At 39.4% G+C, this 15,801-nt stretch overlaps 2 protein-coding genes across 4 annotated transcripts in view; both read left to right on the top strand.

The window, feature by feature from the left end:
- Positions 1-15,801, top strand: part of LOC127290970 (synaptogyrin) — a 181,109-nt gene that overhangs the window by 22,656 nt on the left and 142,652 nt on the right. The window lies entirely within an intron of this gene.
- LOC127290969 (uncharacterized) lies at positions 4,988-14,613 on the top strand. 2 transcript variants are annotated; one of them, XR_007844518.1, is made up of 3 exons: positions 4,988-5,480; positions 12,700-14,215; positions 14,325-14,613. XR_007844518.1 is itself a non-coding variant. In XM_051319834.1 (2 exons), exon 2 carries the CDS (start codon positions 12,760-12,762, stop codon positions 14,047-14,049), a length of 1,290 nt encoding a protein of 429 aa, XP_051175791.1. In that variant the 5' UTR covers positions 4,988-5,480; positions 12,700-12,759; the 3' UTR covers positions 14,050-14,613. The 2 variants fall into 2 exon arrangements, 1 of the variants encoding a protein (XP_051175791.1); XM_051319834.1 differs by having other exon boundaries at positions 12,700-14,613.

Genomic DNA, 15,801 nt, shown 5'->3' on the forward strand with positions numbered 1-15,801 from the left:
AATTTACCGTCACAAGAGAGATTGTAGACTCGATAATAGAAGCACAGCTCTCACAATTCATTCACATGACTTTGATCATAATTTTCACTTTGAAAACACTAAAATTATTTGTACAGAACAGAATCATAAAAAAATATTATTCAAAGAAATGTTTCATATTATTAGGAATGATAATTCAATTAACAAAAAAACTGATATTACCTCTTTAAATCAAATATACCATTCTCTCATTATTAACACTAAATAATAAATTAATTCTTTTAAATTTAATTTTATTTGGTTGAATTATTGTGACTGTTAGACTGTTTTTTGATTAATTATGGGACGTTCCATGTCAACCGGATCAGTGCTCTGTACATAATTGTATGGGATCAATTGAAACGTTTAAGGTCTTAAAATGTTCATCTCGAAGTACTTTAACATTTACAATATGGCCTTTTTAAAAATTCAAAATGGCGGCTGAATTATGACACATTATATGGCTGAAATGTAGAAAATGTATAATTAAAACATTATTTAAGAAGCAAAAAATGTTCGGATTGGCATAAAATTGATCACCAACAGTGCTAGGGGTTTACAGAATCAAAAAATGCTGACACTTTTCAAAATTTTCAATAATACAAAATTGCAGATCCAAAATGGAGGAATAGTTTTAAAAATATGACTCAATTTACTCGAAACTTAGGACTCGGAGGTTTTTGGGGTCGCTGATTACAAATCTGAACTCAGTTTTCAAAAATACAAAATGGCGGATCCAATATGGCGGGCTGTTTTAAAAAAAAATTACCCAATTTACTCGAAACTTGTGACTCGGGGGTTTTTGGGGTCGCTGATTACGAATCCGATGATAGTTTTCAAATTCAAAATGGCGGATCTAATATGGCGATTAACTTTTATAAAATTAATTAAATTCACTTGAAAATTGCCACTCAGGGGTTTTTGGGGTCGCTGATTACGAATCCGATAATAGTTTTCAAAAATTCAAAATGGCGGATCCAATATGGCGAACTGTTTTTAAAAAAATTACCCAATTCACTCGAAACTTGTTTTACACTCCCGAGTCACAAGTTTCTAGTGAATTGGGTAATTTTTTATAAAAATTGAGTTCAGATTTGTAATCAGCGACCCCAAAAACCCCCGAGTCACAAGTTTCGAGTAAATTGAGTCATTTTTAACACTATTCCTCCATTTTGGATCTGCAATTATGTATTATTAGAAATTTTGAAAAGTGTCAGCATTTTTTGATTCTGTAAACCCCTAGCACTGTTAATGATCAATTTAATGCCAATTCGAACATTTTTTGCTTCTTAAATAATGTTTTAATTATACATTTTCTACATTTCAGCCATATAATGTGTCATAATTCGGCCGCCATTTTGAATTTTTAAAAAGGCCATATTGTAAATGTTAAAGTACTTCGAGATGAACATTTTAAGACCTTAAACGTTTCAATTGATCCCATACAATTATGTACAGAGCACTGATCCGGTTGACATGGAACGTCCCATATTTTGAATCCCTGGACACTAAATAAACAAAATTTCAAAGATTCAAAATCGTAACCGATCCTCCTGCATGACTTTTTATGTATTTATTGTTTTTTTATGCATTATAATGAAAAATTGCTTCATTACGATGTGCAGATCAGTTGAAATTACTAGTGCAATTTTTTTATACTTAATAAATGTAAAAATAATAATAATAATACATAACTATAATTTTTGGGAATAAAAGTTGGATGATCAATATTGTAATTTTAAATCTGCACTGTCAACAAAAATAATAAGAGAGTATTTTCCTTAGAACACCGCAGATGCAAATATTAGATTATCCAAATTTTCTATCACTTCTTATTCTTATTAATATACGCAACATTAGTTACTGCTATTGGAATTTGTATTTGTATCGTGTAAGAAAATAAATGATAACAAGTTGACTAAAATTAGTTCAAAGTTTTGTAGATGTAGTTGATTTATTTTTAATCACGCGTTTTGTCATGATTAAAATAGAAAGTTTGTACCTTATGTGGTAAAAAAATGGTTTGCAAAGACGGTAATTTAAAACCTTTTTTTTCTTCACAGAAAATCATAAAAAGATCTTCCAAACTTTTATGAATAAAAGTTTTTCTTTAAGTAATTTAAAATTTCCAACGATAGAATTGCCGTTGATAAGTTCAGATAATATTGTTTGACAATTTACACACATGCTCGATACAAAATTTTGAATTATTTAAAGAAAAATTTCTATTCTCATAAGTTTTGATCAGCTTCTCTTTGTTTACTGTGATGAAAAAAGTTTCTAAATTTTTTTTTTATTTTTTTTTATATTTCAATCATCACAACAGGCGTGATTTAACTTTTAGTAATAAGTCATTTTTAAATAGATTAAAAATAAATCAACTACATCTACAAAACTTTGAACTAATTTTAGCCAACTTGTTATCATTCATTTTCATACACGATACAAATACAAATTCCAATAGCAGTAACTAATGTTCCGTATATTAATAAGAATAAGAAGTGATAGAAAATTGGGATAATCTAATGTTTGCATCTGCGGTGTTCTAGGGAAAATACTCTCTTATTATTTTTGTTGACAGTGTGGATTTAAAATTACAATATTGACCATCCAACTTTTATTCCCAAAAATTATAGTTATGTATTATTATTATTATTATTATTACATTTATTAAGTATAAAAAAATTGCACTAGTAATTTCAACTGATCTGCACATCGTAATGAAGCAATTTTTCATTATAATGCATAAAATAACAATAAATACATAAAAAGTCATGCAGGAGGATCGGTTACGATTTTGAATCTTTGAAATTTTGTTCATTTAGTGTCCAGAGATTCAAAAAAATGTACAGTACAAAAGAAATAATTAAATAAATTTGATTATTACTGGGTATTCTTAAGTTTTTGGGCTCGCTGATTACGAATCAGACGTCATATTTATAAAATTCAAAATGGCGAATCCAATATAGTGGACGAATTTAAAAAAAAACGTTCGGATTTGCTTGAAAATAATTACTTAGGGGTTTTTGTGGTCGCTGATTACGAATCCGGTATCCGTTTTGCAAAATTCAAAATGCCGGATTCAATATAATATGGCGGAAAATTTAAAAAAAATCGGTCGGATTCGCTTGAAAATCGTTACTCGGGGGTTTTAAGGTTGCTGCTTACGAATCCAGTTTCCATTTTTCAAAATGGCGGATTCAATATGGCGGACATAATAAATTCTCGTTTTTAAAAAGGTACGTTATACTATCAGCTAATCGGCTTTGATAATAATTTTGAAAACAAAATTTCTTATTTAGAAGTAGATGAAAAAGCAAATTGTCTGGGTCCGATGGACCCAGCTCAGGTACACAAGGGTTAACCCTTTCGTTCCCATGGGACATATATGTCCCACCTACAAAAACCTCAATAACTCTGAAGAAAATTAATATTTCTAAGTCTGCTTTGAGGCATTTTCTTCAGGAGGAATAGTGCTTTCAAAATTTCTAGACCAGATGATGTCTAAAAATTTCTATTGTTTAACATTATATTATTAACTTCATTGGCGATAATATAAACCGTTCTTGATATAGCTGTAAAACAAAAAGAAAAAATATATAGGCGATTCCACGTGAGATTTATAGTCGAGGTTTAAAATTCGGGTAAATATATTTTTTTCTTATTCTTTGTAGAAAAACATGAAATACGTATTTTTTTATTTTTGAAAAATTGGACAAATTTTTTAGTTATGAATTTTTGGCTTTACGAAAATAGACCTTTTTTAAATGACTTATATCTCTAAAAATATTGAATTTGGTAAAATCTTGCAAAAATTTAAAGTTTTTTTTCTTCAAATTTTAAGAAATTCATGAAAAAATTTTGTTTTTAAATTTTTAACCCTCGGAGCACACACCTCTTTTTTCGAACAAGTAGCACAGTCTGGGTCGCTGTGACCCTGTTTACTTTACAAAACTCCCCCATTTTTGAACTATTGGACTGATCAACACAAAAAAAATATTTTTTTATTCATTGAACCTTGTAAAATAAGAATATGCAGTTTAGAAATATTATTAAATTATTTGCATATTGAAAAAAATTCGTAAAGTTAACTAAATAAAAAGAAAAAATTGAATTTAAAAAAAAATGTTACTTTTGTAATTTTTAATATTTTAAGCTAAAAATTGGGATTTATATTCTCGAAGTGTGTTAGAATAAGGGAAAAAATACCACCTTATTTTATTTTTTAAAAAAGGTATTTATTTTGTAGTTTAACGAAGGTAACTTTTAAGACGATAAAAAAGTGATTTTCGACACAACTTTTTAAAACTATACTTTTTTAATAACATATTTACTAGTATTTTATTATTTTCTTTGGATTATCATGTTACTTATTATTCCTTATTAGTTAGTTACCACTATATGGCCTTAGGTTCGTGTTGTATTGCCGACTTTTCAAATTACACTTCATTGAAATTAATCACAGGGTCTGTGTGACCCAGTATGTGCTCCGAGGGTTAATGAAAAAAATTAATTTTTGATAAATGTAACGAACCAAGTGGTACCGATTTTTTTATTTTTATAAAGCCTTGCTTCAGAATGCGAATTCTTATATTTATAATAAATTTAATATCAGATAATAAATATATTTAATGACTCATCAATTGAGTCATCCATTTCTTATTAGTTATTTCGAGATTAGAATAAGTAGTGTCATCAAAGGTTAATAACCCTCCTTAAATAAATCACATAATAATAATTATCAAAATTTTCTCTAGTAACAAAATTCTATAAGACTAAATTTAAGCAACCCCGAAATTCTCGAATGCGTCGACAACACCACGATTGAATTGATGTGGATATGTTTTGATTTTTGCACAATTGACATTAATTAGCTAACTAAGTACCAAGAACTCATATTACGTCAATGACTTATGTGACAGAGTGAATCGTCACGACCTCTGTTATTGATCCCCGATCCTGCGCCGGTACTAGGCTGCGGTAAGGTAGAGATCAAGCGGGCGGGTGACCCACTAGTAATTTGGATGTGTGTCGCTCGCTCGAATAATTTTGGTTATTAGTTCTAAATAGGGGTCACTGCCACTGTGGAGCGAGAGAGAAGGAGCGAGGCTGCAGTGACGGCGGAGAGAGAGACAGCGATATGACGAAGCCAGTGGGATGAGGCATACAGAGACGCCGAAAATCCCAATGCTTTGTCGTCCATTAGAGAATCGATTACGATCACTGTCGCGAGGACATAGAGTTTTTTGGTAGCGCGTATGTTACACGAGGTGAACTCGTGGAGTGTAAATACCGCGAATTGTATAGTGTGAGCAGTACTTTTGTGTGAAATAAAGAGATATTATACAGAGAACCGTGGACTATTTCTTTTTGGGATATTGTGGTGAAGTACTGTGTGTTAGAGTTGTTTCAGCAGCGGAAGAAGCTGAGAAGCCGACCACGTGTTCGGGTGGACATCGTGGGTAAGTGGTATATTTGTCTAAGTCGTGTCTCGCCGCTGGTATTTCTGCTTACCGGTGTTTTGGCAGAATTCCCTCTGGAGATTGAGAGCATCTCAGAGGTGTTGTTTCGTTGTTGTAAAAGGGGATGTGAAATAGTTTATTAATTATCTTAAAAATTAATTGGCGCCTGACGGCGAAAATTTATATAATAAATTTTCTTATATTTTTATTAGTTGAGGCCAGTGATTTTGACGTCAAGCAGATTTATTTAATTTATTAAATTTATACGTCATAAATTATTGGCGCCCAACGTGGGGCCAGGTCAGAACAGCGAGACACGACAAATTTATTTAATTGGTGATAAAATTTTATGTGAAATGAAATAAAATTTTGTATTGTATATTTATTGTGGCCAGATATTTTTCAAGTGGAAAAATAATTTTGGCCAGTTGTGTTTGGCCAGACGAATTTATTATTGTGTTTCCCAATTATTTCTCTAAATTAAATTTCGCGATGTTCATACCGTGTAAAATTTAGATCGGTGTGTTAATTAATTGTGAGATCGCGATTGTGACGTCATAAAAATTTTCATTGAATTTTCCGTTATTGAAAATTATCGTTATCAGGGACAGTGAGATATTTTTGCTGATTTTTAAATAAATTGATTATTTTTCGAGAACAATAAATAATGGCTAATTAAACAATTAGTGCAAATTATTTAAAAGTATTGGAATTTTCGACCATGTGCTCGGCCGGAAATAAAATTCAGTAAATTCACGTGACATTTGATTTTGCGCAGTGATTTAAAATGTGTTAAAATCACGCGACGATAGATTCAGGCGGAAGGATAATTGGATAGAGAGAGAACGCGATACCAGTGACGTGATTCACTATTACTAGTGAGTTAGAGAGAGAAAGAGTTTTAGTTGAATCATTGGTCAGTCGCGGTAGAGAAAAATTTTAATTCGCACCAGAAAAATCGTGCGCCCCTGTACAAGCGTTGGTGGTTACAGGGCCGGATATACAAATTGAAATTTTATTTTTTTTTCAATTTTTGTTTTTTTTGCGTATTCTTTCGCGAATTCAAAATTTACTTAAATTTTTAATTATTATTATTAATTTATTTAATTCTCTCGTGTCGATTAAATTCAATTAAAATAAAAATGGCCAGAGCGATCGACGAAATGCAGGCGTACCATGAGCGAATGAGAAGGCTAATGGAAATTCCAGAAGCGAATCGGGCCTGGGACACAATTGCATTTATGCCACCGGGACAAGTTGTAACAAAATTGTTGTTGCACCATTCATGTATTAACGGTACAGAGCAGGTGCTTAAAGAGAGATTATTCCGGATAGAGTTGAGAATGTGCCTCGATCCAGAAATTGATGTCCCATTTAGCGAACAATATGATTGCGCGTCTTCTGATAAAATATTCCTCAAGGAAGCATTGTCAGAGCCACACAGCAGCCCCTTCCCAAATGTCTCTCAACGGAGAGGGGGGAAGAAATTATCGTCAGACGAGACCGATTCTGAAGAGGGGGGGAAAGAATTTTTAGGGCGTACATTGACCGAAAGTGTGAATACAACGGTGGGTACGACAATACCGGCGGAAGATAGATTGTACAGTAGAGATAATCCGACCATCAATCCATCAACACCACAATTCACACCCCCACCACCATTAGTGACAACGGCAATGACTACCAACACTTCCCCCACCACTTCTATGGCACAGATAGGGATGTCGACCATGGTAGTGTCAACCCCCGCCCAATCAATAGTATCCCCGACTATGGCCCCTAATGTATTAAAGCAACACGAGGCGTTCGGTAAATTAAATTTGTCACCCGAATTTAAAAGACTTATGCGGGCTGCCGAAATAATTGACAAACATTACTCCGAGGGGGGGTGGGAGTTTCAACAGAGCCAATGTAGGGCCGAAATCCGACAAGGGTATAGTTTGACCCATCATCAACACGCGAGGATTTCGTCCCCTCAGAGAAAGACAGCGAACCCCAACGAATCGCCGATAGCTCAAAATGAGCCGAAGCGAATAACTAGCCCTACCCCAGAAAATCAAGCACAAAACAGCTCTTCTACGAAGGAAAACGAGAATTCCCAACGCGTACCATCAAAAGGGCAACGGGCCTTAGACTTTGAATCGTTGAGTAGTAAAAGCGAGAGAAATAGCGAAGTAAGGAGTAGGGCAAGTAGGGGCAACGTTAGTAACTGTAACGTTAGTGGTCAGTCTGGGGACAGCAGAAGCTATAGGAGTCAAGAGGACTATGAATTTAGGGAAGTACGGAGGAAGAAAAATCGGGACAGAAAAAACACAAATAGGAGTAGTAGTGAGGATGGCCAGAGAAAGAGAGAGATTAGGGAAAAGAGAGTCAACAATAGAGATAGTAGAGCAGATAATAGGGACAGGAGGAGGGGATACAAGAAGTCGGAAGAGAATAAGAGAAGAAGGAACAATTCTTTGGATTCTTCCAGTAACTCGGAATCCGAAAGTGATTCTCAGACTAGCCAGAGCGAGGATCGAAAGGAGAATGTAGCAGAATCTATCTGTAGGTCGAAAGTTCTTAAAACTTTGAAAGAATGGGATTTAAAATTTAAGGGGTACGAGAATGAGAATGCGGAGGTATTTCTAGAAAGATTGTCGGATTGTAGGGACTGTGCCACACTCTCTGACAAGGATATACTCCAAACACTCCCAATTATTTTGCAAGGGGATGCGATTATTTGGTTCCGTACCCTTCGCCATGAATTAAAAACGTGGAGAAGTTTCAAACGAGCCTTTACAAACGAGTACTTGGTGAATGTCGATGACGAGGAAATTATCGACGAACTAAAATGTAGGACCCAAGGAAAGGACGAACGAATTTCTTCATATTTGCGTAGCTTTCGAGTCATCCTGGGACATATGAAGTACCCACTCGACCGTAAGAGGCAAAATAAAATCGCTTTCAAAGGATTATTACCCGAGTACAGGCGCCATCTGGATCGCCAGAAGTACGACTCACTTGGCCAGATGGAGAAGATTCTGAGGAAATTCGAGAAGACAAGAAGCTTGGACGAGAAGTATGTGCCCCCTCCACCAAAAGAGAAAATGCTTTTCCCATCGGCCGCGTATAAAGGGAAATCAGAGAAAAGGGCCGGAAATAAGAGTGCGAAGGGCGAGAAGGTAGCAGCACGCGAAAATGAATCGGGATCGGAGAAAGAGTCGAGTGGGAGTAACCACTCCACTAAAAAGAGTAAAAAGAAGAGTAAGGCCAAGAAGGGCAAGAAAAATGAGAAAGCTCAAGGTCAGGACGCGGTGGACGCTATAAAAAAGGTAGTGACCCCCACCCCTAGCGCTTAAGGGACCAATGAGACGTTAGACCAAACGCAACCGCAGTTTGTTTCGTTGCCGATACAAACGTTTGCAGCTATGGTAGCGGGAGGACCCAGACCTAATTTCCCCAAAGCATTTGGACAAAAAGGGGGAAAAACGGGGCAGAGTGGCGCTCCAACACCAGCAAGTCCTAAACAATTCTTGGGACCTTGCTACAACTGCCAGACGGTGGGACACCGTGCATCGGAATGTCCCAAACGCGTTTGTTTCGCTTGCCAACAACCAGGACATCATGCGAAGAAATGTCCTATGAGACAACCTCAAGTGGAGAGTTGTCTAGTGTGTAAAACCCCGGGAGTGACCTTCCTAACCTGTACAAGTTGTGCAACACTTAGGACATATTTGGGAAACGGCACATGGGGGGCACAACACCCTTTTGTACCCCCCCTCTGCCCGAAGGGATCTTAGGCCAGGGAAGAGTAGAGAAGGTTGAATACCCAATTAACGATGGTGCGACTTGTAGTTGGGTAAAAACAGAGCGTGAGCTAGAGTTAGAGAGAGATAAAGTCTGTAGAGAAGAGTTAACCGAGAAGGATGTGTTCAAATTTGTGCCAAGCGACAGTAGGGCTAGATCGAGTGAGGAGAACTCACTCCATTGCAGGCCAGAGAGAAGTGTTAGTGAGGAATGTAGGACTAAAAGTACGGAAGTGGGTCCGGTACCTAATGTCCTGGGGAGGGGAAAGGCTGTGATGGGCACAGCTGACCCAAACCTGATTATGGTTGAGAAGTTGGATGAATCCAGGACAGAGAATAGATATTTCTTTAGGATGGCCATTGGCGATAAACCATATGAAGCATTATTCGACTCCGGAGCAACGATTTCGGTAATCAGCTCCAAAGTATCCGAACCTTACAAGGACCGAATACAGCCGTCCAGATCAGCAATTAGGAGTGCATTAGGGGGCACCACCAAAAACGCTGGACTTTTGAATTTAACCATGGTAGTCGATGGTTATGTACAGAAGTTTGAGGTCATGGTCATAGAGTCATTGACACCTGACGTCATACTGGGGGTTGATTTTTGTAAAGCCTGGAAAATGGAAGTCCAGTTAGGCCAGGGTTTATGGAGAGTATTCGGTGGAGAGTGGCACGAATTTGACAAGAGTGAAGACACAGACAGTGGAGAAATAATTATTGCAGAGTGTGCTGGCATCTCCGCATTGGATGATGAGCAGAGACAGATTGTCCAAGCCATAGTGGATCGTTGGGTACTGCCAGAATCAGACGAACTTGGAGTAACCAACCTAACAGAACATCACATCCGTGTGACGGATGAGACACCTGTCCAACATCGTCCGAGACGGATGTCTCCGATCATGATCACATGGGCGCAGGAAAACACGCAGAAACTTTGGAAAAAAGGTATCATCGAACCATCTGCGGCCCAGTGGAGAAGCGCGCCAGTTATTGCCAGAAAGGGAGAGAACGATTTTCGGCAGTGTATGGATTACAGAGACGTGAACAAAGTCACGGTGAAAGATGCGTACCCCATACCGACGATCGACTCCATCTTGGATAAATTCAGAAGAGCAAAATTCTTGTCAAAAATCGACTTGAAACTCGCGTATCATCAGATACCAATGGCCGAAGAGAGCAAGAAGTATACTGCTTTCGCAATTCCAGGGTCAGGATTGTGGCAGTATCGCAGGATGCCGTTTGGGCTAACGAACGCCCCAATGACGTTCCAGCGTCTTATTGACGCACTTTTCGGGCCAGAGTTTGAACCATTTGTCTTCGGATATCTGGACGATATCATAGTAGTCACGGATACTTTTGAGGAACACATCAAATGGTTAGAGATAGTATTGAGAAAACTAAATGAGGCCAGACTAGTTGTGAATCCAGAGAAGTGTGAGTTTGGATGCTCTAGGGTCACATATTTAGGGTATCTCTTGGACAGTGAAGGACTCAGGCCAGACCCGAAGAAGATCGAACCAGTCATGACTTATCCGGAGCCGAAGAACATAAAACAACTTCGTCGTTTCTTAGGCATGGTTGGTAGGTACTCCAGATTTATTCCTAACGACAGTGATATCAAGATACCTTTGGTCAGATTGCTGCATAAAGGACGGACGTGGGAGTGGGGAGAAGAACAACAAGAGGCGTTTGAAAAGCTTAAAGAGAAGCTCACTTCGGCACCAGTGTTGGCTCGCCCAGATTTCACCAAGCCCTTCACTATACAGTGCGATGCCAGCGATTACGCCATTGGAGCGGTATTGACACAGGAATTTGAGGACGGAGAACATCCGGTCATGTATATAAGTCGAGTCCTAACGGAGGCCGAGAGAAATTATAGCGTGACAGAGAAAGAGTGCTTAGCGTTGCTGTGGTCAATTAAAAAGTTTAGACCTTACATTGAGGGATACAAATTTCATGTGATTATCGATCACAGTGCCCTCAAGTGGCTAAGGAATTTAAGAGACCCAACAGGTCGTCTTGCGAGATGGGCACTGGAAATGCAACAGTGGGACTTTGACATAGTTCACAGAAAGGGTGCACAACATCATGTCCCAGATGCATTATCCAGATTACAAGAGAGTGAAGAAGAGTTAGTGTCCGCGTTTGAAACCATTGAGGACCAATGGTACCTCACGCGCCGAGAGTTAGTGATCCAACACCCTCAACGTTTTCCAGGATGGACAGTGGAAAATGATAACCTTTATCGCCATAGAAGTGATCCACTTTTAGTGCCGATAGTAGGAAATGAGGATGGGTGGAAATTGGTCGTCCCAGAAGAGTACAGAGAAAGAGTTATGGAGGACGCGCATGCGCAAGCGTCAGCGGGTCATCTGGGAATAGAAAAGACCTATGATCGTGTGGCTAGAGAATACTATTGGCCAGGTATTTGGAACGATGTGCACAATTTCGTGACGCATTGCATACAATGCCAAGTACATAAAGTTTCTCAAGCGGGACCAGTAGGTATGATGGGCCAGAGGATAGTCGAAAGACCATGGTCAGTTGTAGCAGCGGACACAATGGAGTTTCCACCGAGTAAGAATCGTTATAAATACTTGGTGGTGTTTCAAGATTTATTCTCGAGGTGGGTTGAGGTTAAACCCCTCAGGTCAGCAGATGGAAAGTCGGTAGCCAGAGCGTTTGAGGAGTTGGTGTTATTTCGATGGGAAACACCAGAATATTTCCTATCAGATAACGGTAAAGAATTTGACAACAAATTTCTAAAGTCAAGTTTAGAAGAATATGGAGTCAAACATATTACAACACCACCTTATCATCCCCAGGCCAACCCAGTGGAAAGAAGTAACAGAACATTGAAGACGATGATATCTACTTTCATTGGGGCCGATCATCGTGACTGGGACTTGCATATTCACGAGTTTCGTCACGCAATGAATACCGCGACACAAGCTGCGACTAAAACGTCCCCTGCGTTTCTTAACTATGGTCGACATCCTAGGCCAGTCAAAAGTTTGCGTAGAGAAATCGAAAAGAGAGATAAAGTGGTTAGAATCAATCCAGACGAGTGGGTAGATCGGGTTAAGAGATTAGATGCGCTGAGAGATTTAGTAGCGAGACTAATTGACAAAGAGCGAGAGAGGCAAACCAAATATTATAATAAAGGCCGTAGAGAGGGTATATTTAAATTAGGAGATATGGTGTTACGTAGGACACACAAACTGTCGAGTGGTACCCAAAGGTTCGCAACTAAGTTAGCACCCAAATTCGAAGGGCCCTATGATATAGTCGAAGTGTTATCGCCCACCGTATTCGTGTTACGCGCCGAAGACAGCCGTAGAATCCCTAAAGTTCACGTGACTGACTTAAAGCGATATCTCCCACCAAGGGGATAATAGTGACATAACTAATTGTATTGTGGTTTGCAGAGAGACGTGAGAGAGAGCAGAGAGGCCAGAGAGAGGGACAGAGAGAGACGTAGGAGAAAAATGCCGTACGATCGCATCGGGCAGAGAGGGATGGAGAGAAGTCGTCATCGTCCATCGACGGACTTCGGTGTGGAACCGCGAGGTCAAGGACGAATGACGAGAAGTCGTAGTCAATCCGCCCATAGGCCAGGGGGCGAGTTCCAACCGGACACGACGGCTACGAGAGGGGCATCATTACTGATGTTCCCTAATAGAGATGTGCCGCTTCCCAACCCGTTGGAACCGGTGAGACCAGGGGAGGGTAAAACCAAGAGGCCAGAGAGAGAGTCAGGAACGGAGGAAGGTGCAGTGGGTGGAACAACAGGCCAAAGAAGGAGGGAAGAGAGACGGGAGAATCTCCGGGGATTAGAAGGGTTCGAGAGACAACAACTCGCAGTCTCTCACACTCAGAACAAAGTGGAGATCGTGGTCCCGTATACTTGGCCAGCAGAGAGAAGCAAGGGGGAGAGCGAAGAGGCATATGAGAGCCGCCTTGCAGAACACGAGCTGGAGAGTTTCCTCCGTCACGGGTCGGTGTATCCGACGAGAGATTTGGCCCGGCTAAAGAGTCGCCAAAGCGAGGCCATGTCGGCCAGACAGAAGCCAGCCCTCAGGAAGGAGGATATGGAGAGCACGGCACCGACTCCGAGGGAAGCGCGTTCGCACTCCCCACATCCCGGACCGCCCAACCGTCGGGAACCTGTAAGGAGAGAAGCGGTCAGTGCAATGAGCGCTCAGTCTTCTCGGAATTCCCGAAATACAGCGACACAACGGCCAGAGAGAGTAGAGGAGAAAAGAGGTAGAGAGGTGGGAACAAGGAGAGCACCGCTGAAGGTCAAAACTTCAGGAGTGATCTTCGGGAATTTAAAGGCAATTCCCACGGTGAGTGCAATCGATCCCCCGCCATATGCCTGTTTTCAGTGTTGGAGGTTCGACCATAAGTTGGAGGCTTGTCAGAGCACCAAAAGATGGCCATATTGCTTGAATTGTGGTCGGCGATTGGTGACGGTCGAGACTTGTCCGCGTTGTGCAGAGGCATACGCAAGGAGAGGTCGAGAGGTGGTTGACCGAGTCGAGCGGGTCAACAAACAAGAGGAGACCGAGGCAAGGAGGCCAACAAGAGAGGAGACCTCATCAGCAGAGGTCAAGGACAGAGAGATGAAGGAGAAGGGCGGTGACGAGGATCTAACAGCAAAGATCCTAGAGATCACGAGAGCCCTAGCGGGACTGCCGGCCTCCACCATAGACAAGGCCATAAACCAGCTGCTGGAAGAGAGGAGGACGCAGTTGGGAAAGAGGGCGGACGTGTAGGCGGAAGTTCCAGGCCAGAGAGAGAGAGAGAAAGGAGTTCGGACAGAGAGAGAGGAAAGGAGTAGGCCAGAGTAAGAGAAGGAGGGACAGACGGACAGAGATAGAGTAACGGGTGAATCATGGCCAGAGAGAATCGAGGGAGAGGACCATGGTTGCCGCTGATTTGGTAAGAAATAAAATCTTTTTATATTATCATTTTTTTGTTGTTGTTATATGACGGTGACCCACTAGTAATTTGGATGTGTGTCGCTCGCTCGAATAATTTTGGTTATTAGTTCTAAATAGGGGTCACTGCCACTGTGGAGCGAGAGAGAAGGAGCGAGGCTGCAGTGACGGCGGAGAGAGAGAGACAGCGATATGACGAAGCCAGTGGGATGAGGCATACAGAGACGCCGAAAATCTCAATGCTTTGTCGTCCATTAGAGAATCGATTACGATCACTGTCGCGAGGACATAGAGTTTTTTGGTAGCGCGTATGTTACACGAGGTGAACTCGTGGAGTGTAAATACCGCGAATTGTATAGTGTGAGCAGTACTTTTGTGTGAAATAAAGAGATATTATACAGAGAACCGTGGACTATTTCTTTTTTGGGATATTGTGGTGAAGTACTGTGTGTTAGAGTTGTTTCAGCAGCGGAAGAAGCTGAGAAGCCGACCACGTGTTCGGGTGGACATCGTGGGTAAGTGGTATATTTGTCTAAGTCGTGTCTCGCCGCTGGTATTTCTGCTTACCGGTGTTTTGGCAGAATTCCCTCTGGAGATTGAGAGCATCTCAGAGGTGTTGTTTCGTTGTTGTAAAAGGGGATGTGAAATAGTTTATTAATTATCTTAAAAATTAATTGGCGCCTGACGGCGAAAATTTATATAATAAATTTTCTTACATTTTTATTAGTTGAGGCCAGTGATTTTGACGTCAAGCAGATTTATTTAATTTATTAAATTTATACGTCATACTTAAAATGCATTTCCATGGTAAAATAAAAGACTCTTAAGGTGTCATATGAAAATCTGAAGTTGCAACACCTTGTTTCGCAACTATAATTAAAGTTAAGCCTACTTTATCAAATATAGTTAATGGCCTCAAATACGTTCTGTAAAACAGCAGAGCTTGACAAATGTATTGAGAAATACATTTCCTCATTCAAAATTTCATATCATCAAAAATTCCCCTACAAGGGAAACATAATTTGTGAAACCTCAAGATTGGTTACAACGAATGAAAACTTGTCAATAGTGATATTAATTTTTTGAACACTATAAAGAATGAATCCTAAGCGCAGAATTAAGTTTGTTAATCGTAAGGACACCTTCTTATAGCGATTTCTTGCGTAGAAAATTACGACGATTTCCAAGTCACCACTGTTTGATGAAAAATTTCTCCTATTAACTTTTCTTCACTATGTCTCGTAAATGATCCTTCCCACAATTATCTATAGCTATACTAGTTAAATATTCCCATTGCGGCATCATTTTTCGAATGAAACATACATTGGATTCAACCAATAGATATCCGTTCGAGCCCGCATTAGAAGAGGAACTAAAAAGATTATTTTTGACTCTTCTAATTCCAATCTAATGTAAGAGATAAGGACATCTTTTTCGTAAGTAATGAATGTATCGTTCCATACGAATATAACCTAACACTTGAAACGTGAGTAATCTAATTAGAAAATAAAGATTGTTCTGGGTTTGATAATTGAACTGTTGATGTTTAGAAGTTGTTAACAAGATAAATTAAGAAATTAGCATATT

This window comes from Leptopilina boulardi, unplaced genomic scaffold (assembly GCF_019393585.1).
Source record: "Leptopilina boulardi isolate dan_hultmark-lab unplaced genomic scaffold, ZJU_Lbou_2.1 LbouV2_98, whole genome shotgun sequence".
NCBI classification, from domain to species: domain Eukaryota; kingdom Metazoa; phylum Arthropoda; class Insecta; order Hymenoptera; family Figitidae; genus Leptopilina; species Leptopilina boulardi.

Bases quoted from the DNA above. Each gene is read 5' to 3' on its own strand.
- LOC127290969 (XM_051319834.1), top strand. From the start codon at position 12,760: ATGCCGTACGATCGCATCGGGCAGAGAGGGATGGAGAGAAGTCGTCAT.